The sequence below is a fragment of the Lipotes vexillifer genome, unplaced genomic scaffold (genome assembly GCF_000442215.2).
Source record: "Lipotes vexillifer unplaced genomic scaffold, Lipotes_vexillifer_v1.1 scaffold590, whole genome shotgun sequence".
Taxonomy (NCBI): Eukaryota; Metazoa; Chordata; class Mammalia; order Artiodactyla; family Lipotidae; genus Lipotes; species Lipotes vexillifer.
This window is the reverse complement of record NW_006778358.1, coordinates 1827739-1833564: the sequence shown is the minus strand read 5'-3', so window position 1 is coordinate 1833564 and position 5826 is coordinate 1827739. Positions and strand designations below refer to the sequence as shown.

Sequence of the window (5826 nt, the reverse complement as noted above, 5' to 3'; positions counted from 1 at the left end):
GATTCGGAGATAGGATGAGGCTCTGAGCTCCCCCTAGAGGTCTTAGTGTGCCACGAATCGCAGTTTTAAAACAACCATGTTGCTGCTTTATTTGCCAGTGTTTGTGTTAAGTCTGTGGAATTAAAAGGAAGATTTTTGAAACAGTCTGGACTGATTTCATATCCCGTCTTTTTGGGACCAAACCTTTCTTTAAAACCAGAAATGATCGAGAGCCTGCTTGGTATGGGAGCCTCTGGGTCTGGGTCTGCAAATCATTCTTCCACATTGAAATAGAAGGTAATCCTGTGATCAGAGACTTTCCTTCATAGAATTCAGATGTTTTCAAATGATGATATTTCTCAAGTTGATTTAATGGGTGTGAAGAAAGCAGCTGTGTTGGCATTGAGATTGGGTGGTTAGGAAATTAAATGACACTCAAGCAACCCGGTAATTTTATTTTCTCCTTATGTATTTCAGGGTTTCGAAAAAACGATGAAATGAAAGCTATGGATGTTTTGCCAATTTTAAAGGAAAAAGTTGCATACCTTTCAGGTAAAGTTTAACTTTCTAATCTGCTCTGTTGTTTCTTCTGAGTGCTTTGATACAATGTCAGAGTCTGAAATACTAAACTATAAACTAGCTCACCTGTCACAACGTAAAAGCATTGGCATTTCGATGGATTTTTAACTGCTTTATTCTTGTAGTGTTGTCCTCAGAAATGAGTGCCCAAAGGGTTTTCTTCTAGCTGGCAGGCACATCACAGGTCAGATAGCGTCGGTGATTAAAATATGTTCGTGTCTGTCATTCAACAAACATTTGGCTGTTTTGCCCCAGTCAGTTAAGTAAAAAAACTGATTTTTAAAAAATTGGAGTATAATTGCTTTACAGTGTTGTGTTAGTTTCTGCTGTACAGTGAAGTGAGTCAGCTGTACATATACATATATCCCCTCCCCCGCTGCATCCCACCCGTCTAGGTCATCACAGAGCACCGAGCTGAGCTCCCTGTGCTGTGCCGCAGGTTCCCACTAGCTATCTGTTTTACACACGGTAGTGTATATATGTCAAACCTAATCTCCCAGTTCATCCCACCCTCCTCTTTCCCCCATGTCCACACGTTCGTTCTCTACGTCTGCATTTCTATTCCTGCCCTGGAAATAGGTTCAACTGTACCGTTTTTCTAGATTCCACATATATGCGTTAATACACAATATTTGTTTTTCTCTTTCTGACTGACTTCACTCTGTATGACAGACTCTGGGTCCATCCACGTCTCTACAAATGACCCCATTTCATTTCTTTTTATGGCCGAGTAATATTCCATTGTATATATGTACCACATCTTCTTTATCCATTCCTCTGTCGAGGGACATTTAGGTTGCTTCCCTGTCCTGGCTGTTGTCAATAGTGCTGCAGTGAACACTGGGGTACATGTGTCTTTTTGAATTACGGTTTTCTCAGGGTATATGCCCACCATCTCAGCAGAAGTGGTGGGAATGAGACCATGTGTAGATGTGTCCTGAATTCCTTGCCTCTCTTTCTGGCGCTCTGGTCCTGGAATTCCTAGAACCCGTGTCATGGACCTGGAAAGCCCTGGTGGTCTCTGCCATCCGGTCCTCCACTTAACTTCTGGCCCTTCTGCAGCGTGGGGACAGACTGGACCGGTCTTCCAGGCTCTGGGGCACTCACCTGCCCTCTCCTCTGCACACAGAGGGTCAGCTTTTGGGCTTTTCTGGCTGTCTCCTCGGGGGTTCCTTCCTACATGAACAGAACAGCCATTGGGTATCATACCTTTTTAGCACCAGTTCACTTGTTACAGAACAAAGGTTTGCAGGAGTTTTCTGCTGTGTTATAGCAGGAAATAAATCTGTAGACTGTCACGTGCTTTTAGACAGTCTTCCTGGATGTGTTTCCCTTGATAAATTTTTATCTTTCACAAACAGACATGCTATGCCGATCTCACGTCTCCTCTTGAGCACGTTTTATTTTAAATTTGTGACACTGCTAGCTGCTTTTATGTGTTATGTGTGTCCTTTAAGCATGTGGGATGGCTATATATTTAGGATGCAGCTTCCTGTGGCCTTTTCGCTAGTGGCTCCTGTTGACCACTGTTTGATGACTTTGCTGAAGTAAATCTAATTCAAAGTGACTTTGAGAGGTTAATAGAAGACTAAGTTCATGAAAACGAGAAGGTGCTTTAGATTGTTGCAAAAACATGGTAAAGAAATGAAAGGGGAAAAAAGGCCCTCCTTGGCTTCTAATACACTGTTTTCAAATTAGCATTTGCTCCTTTCTAATCATTTACTGACAAACTGCAAAATATGGACTCATGCCAGTTTTGTGAACCTCCTGACTAGTTCACAGGTGGATTTTAAAGTGAAAGACTCTAAAATATTACAGGCTTTCTTTCGTAAGAAAGGCTGAAAGAAAGGTGATCTCGCACATTCATCAGTGTTCTGTTTTAAAGTTTGGCTCTGTGATGAGGGCACCTGCTCCTTCAGTCCCTTCTTTTGTTCCTAAACCTTGTCACTGCGCTTTCTTCTCTTATTATGCTTGTGGTGATGGGTAGGTGAAGAATAATAGAAGATTGAGTGATGATTGTCATATGTACTCACTCTTTTCTTAAAAAAAACAGTGGAGCATAGTTGATTAACAATGTTGAGTTGGTTTCAGGTGTACAGCAGAGTCATTCAGTTATACATATACATGTATCTATTCTTTTTCAAATTCTTCTCCCATTTAGGTTATTACAGAATATTGAGTAGCATTCCCTGTGCTATATAGTAGGTCCTTGTCGGTTATTTATTTTAAATATAGCAGTGTGTACGTGTACATGTTCACTCTGTTCTTAAGCGTTTAATACAGAATACTTTAATAGATGGTGTTTCTATCTAAGTTACTGTCAAAACTAAACTATTTCTCTTTCAACTAATCCAGTAAAATCAGCCTTTCAGAGTTTATCATGAATCTTTGCTAAAACCTTAAATTCTGCAGGGTTAATTAAGGTTGGATGTCTTTAGTGGGGAGGGAAGTTTTGCATTGCAGCAAATCAGTCCGGAACCATTTTTAGAGATGATAGGACTTCCGCCAGCTGGGTTAGCAAAATGCAGTTAGTAGGGGCACCACAGTTTCATAGTATTTCCTAATCTGTGGCCAGAATTGGCCAGTTAAAGTGGCATGAGGTCCTTGCTGATTGCCTTAGGCTCGCTGTTACCTTGTTTAGGAAGGGAAAAGGAAAAATAAAATCATTAAATTAAAAACAAATTGATTACTTATGTGGTAAATTTTTTTTTTATTTCAATGAAGGAGTAAACTTCTGAAACATTTTTACCTCTGATCTTGTTTTTTCTTTTCTCTTGAGATATAATTCACATACCATAAATCCACCTTTTATTTTTAATTTTTATTTATTTTTTAAATCCACCTTTTAAAAGTGTACAACCTAGTAGATTTTAGTGTATTCGCAAGGTTGTGGAAGCATCACCACTGACTGTCCTGATCCTACAACACTTTGATCAGCCCCCAAAGAGCCGCATACCCAGCCCCTGATTCCTCCACCCCTCAGCTCTGGCAATTGCCAATTTACTTTTTTGCCCTGACCCCATTTTAATACATATCAGGGGTATTCATTATGGTAACTTTGTAAAAGCTCTCCATGTGAGTGGCTTTTAGTAAATTAAGACTAAGCGGAATAGCCAGGGCTTTGAAAAAGCAGGCCAGAGGATCGGCGGTTCTGTGAGATGCCTGTTAGCTCAAGATCTCTAAGAAACCAGTGTGGACTCCTTGAGCTTCAGTATTTCTGATCCTGTCTCATCTCCGGGTCCCCTAAAAAGTAGTCCTTTTGAATGAGGTGAGTGACATATCTAACTTCATGCATGATGTCAGAGGAGGGGCAGTAAAAGAAGTGTCCTGTAGTTTATGTTTAATGTTATATCTATAAAAGTAGGTATATTTATGGTATACATATTCAGTGTAGTACATATTTAATGTTGTGCATGTGTGTACGTTATATATATATATGTACATGTGTGTGTATAATGTCAACCACTTCATGTGGCTTCTGTGCCACTAGGGTTTGGTCTGGGCCGTGAAAGAACTCACAGCCAGCCGCCAGAATTAAGAACACCTTTTTTCCCTTAACTTTTTATCATGGAACATTTCAACGTCCAAAAGGAGAGAGAATAGTATAGAAAACTGCCGTGAATCCATGGGTCACCTCAGTAATCTTGTTTCATCTATATTCCTTGAAAAGCTTTAAAAAAAACCTCAATATACCATTGATAGACATAAAAGTGAATAATAACTTTGATATATAAAACGCTGATCAGTATTCACATTTCCGTTTGTCTCGTAATTTGTTTTTACAGGATGTATACTGCAGTTGGTTGATGTGTCTGATGTATCTTTTAATCTTCAGTTTCTTCCTCCTCCTTATTCTTTTTGTGTCACTCCTGTATGTTTATTAAATGAGGAAACGGTGTTTTCCTGTAGATTGCCCTACATTTTGCTGGTTGCATCCCTGGGGGGGTCATGTCACACATTCCCCTTGCCCCTTGTTTCCTGTGAACTAGGAGCTGGATCTTGACGCTTGGTTTTGCAGGGAAATAGACAGAAAATTTTAATGGGTAGTGTTGGGTGGTTCTACTGGGAGTTTTACTGGGAGAGTCTGGTTGTCTCTCTTTTATGACGTTATGATAATTATTGCTTCTATGTAATATTTTCTTAGGGTTACAAAATAGCTAATTATATCCTTTTTTCTTCATTTGTCAACTTTGGGTATTCCATAAAGAGAAACGTCCCAATCAGCTTCTTGGTTTCCCTGATAACACAGTTCATACAGGAAAGGAGGAAAAACGATTGATGCTTGTCCTTTATTAGTTTTCAGACACATCATTAGTCATTTCAGACTAATAAAAAAACCATTGAGTTTTTTTTTAAGTGTCATTTTGAGCTCATGATTTTAAATATATTTGATGTGTTTCAGTTGTACATTTCTTTTTTCTTTTTCGGCCACACGGCTTGGCTCGTGGGTTCTTAGTTCCCCGACCAGGGACTGAACCCAGGCAGTGAAAGTGCTGAGTCCTAACCACTGGACCGCCAGGGAATTCCCCCACTGTATATTTCTTTTTCTCTTGCAAAGTTAAAATGTTCCCATCCTTTGGCCAGTGGGAGCCTCTTCAGATGGGCTCCTGAATCCAAGTACCACAGTATTACAGCTTCTCTGCTGTTGTTACAAGATATTTCAGGCCCATCTTGTCTGTTTCCTGCTCCATGTCTGCAATCAGCCATTTCTCTAAAGCGCCCTGGTTCTTTTGCATGGGGAATGGTGCCAGGGTACTGGGGAAGCTTGCTGTTCTGGGTGGGTCACTGTTTCTGAGCCTCTTCAGTGGACACATTTAGGAAATCTGTATATATACGTTTTCTAAGTGAGAAAAGATATCATGGCTTCATACTAAAGTTTCCAATTCAAATATAGAATTACAGATATTTTATTTTTCTTTGATTTTATATTTGCATCTCCTTTTCCTTTTCTAAAAATTTTACCGCCTACCCTCATCAACCTAATTACTTATTTACATTGTAATACTGATATTATCACCACAGTATGACTACCAAATGTAACTTAATACCTCTGTTGTTTTGTTGTCCTAAGGGTACATACCACTAATAATGCACAGTCCTATTACTGTGTTTTAAAGTCACAAAAAATAGTTCCTCTCCACGTAGATCAAGTTCTTCCCAACCTGAAACTCAGGATCATTTGTCTTATTTTACTTTACATTTTTAAGGCTTAAAAAAACAACCAGTTGAGAGTCCGCCTGCCGATGCAGGGGACACGGGTTCGTGCCC

The 5826-nt window shown here is 39.7% G+C and overlaps 1 protein-coding gene across 1 annotated transcript in view; it reads left to right on the top strand.

The window, feature by feature from the left end:
• Positions 1-201: 201 nt before the first annotated feature.
• TRIO (trio Rho guanine nucleotide exchange factor) overlaps positions 202-5826 on the top strand; it is a 245526-nt gene continuing 239901 nt past the window's right edge. The window contains exons 1-2 of the mRNA XM_007451615.1: positions 202-220; positions 457-531. Coding sequence (XP_007451677.1) covers positions 202-220; positions 457-531 — 94 coding nt within the window. The remainder of the gene's footprint in view (positions 221-456; positions 532-5826) is intronic.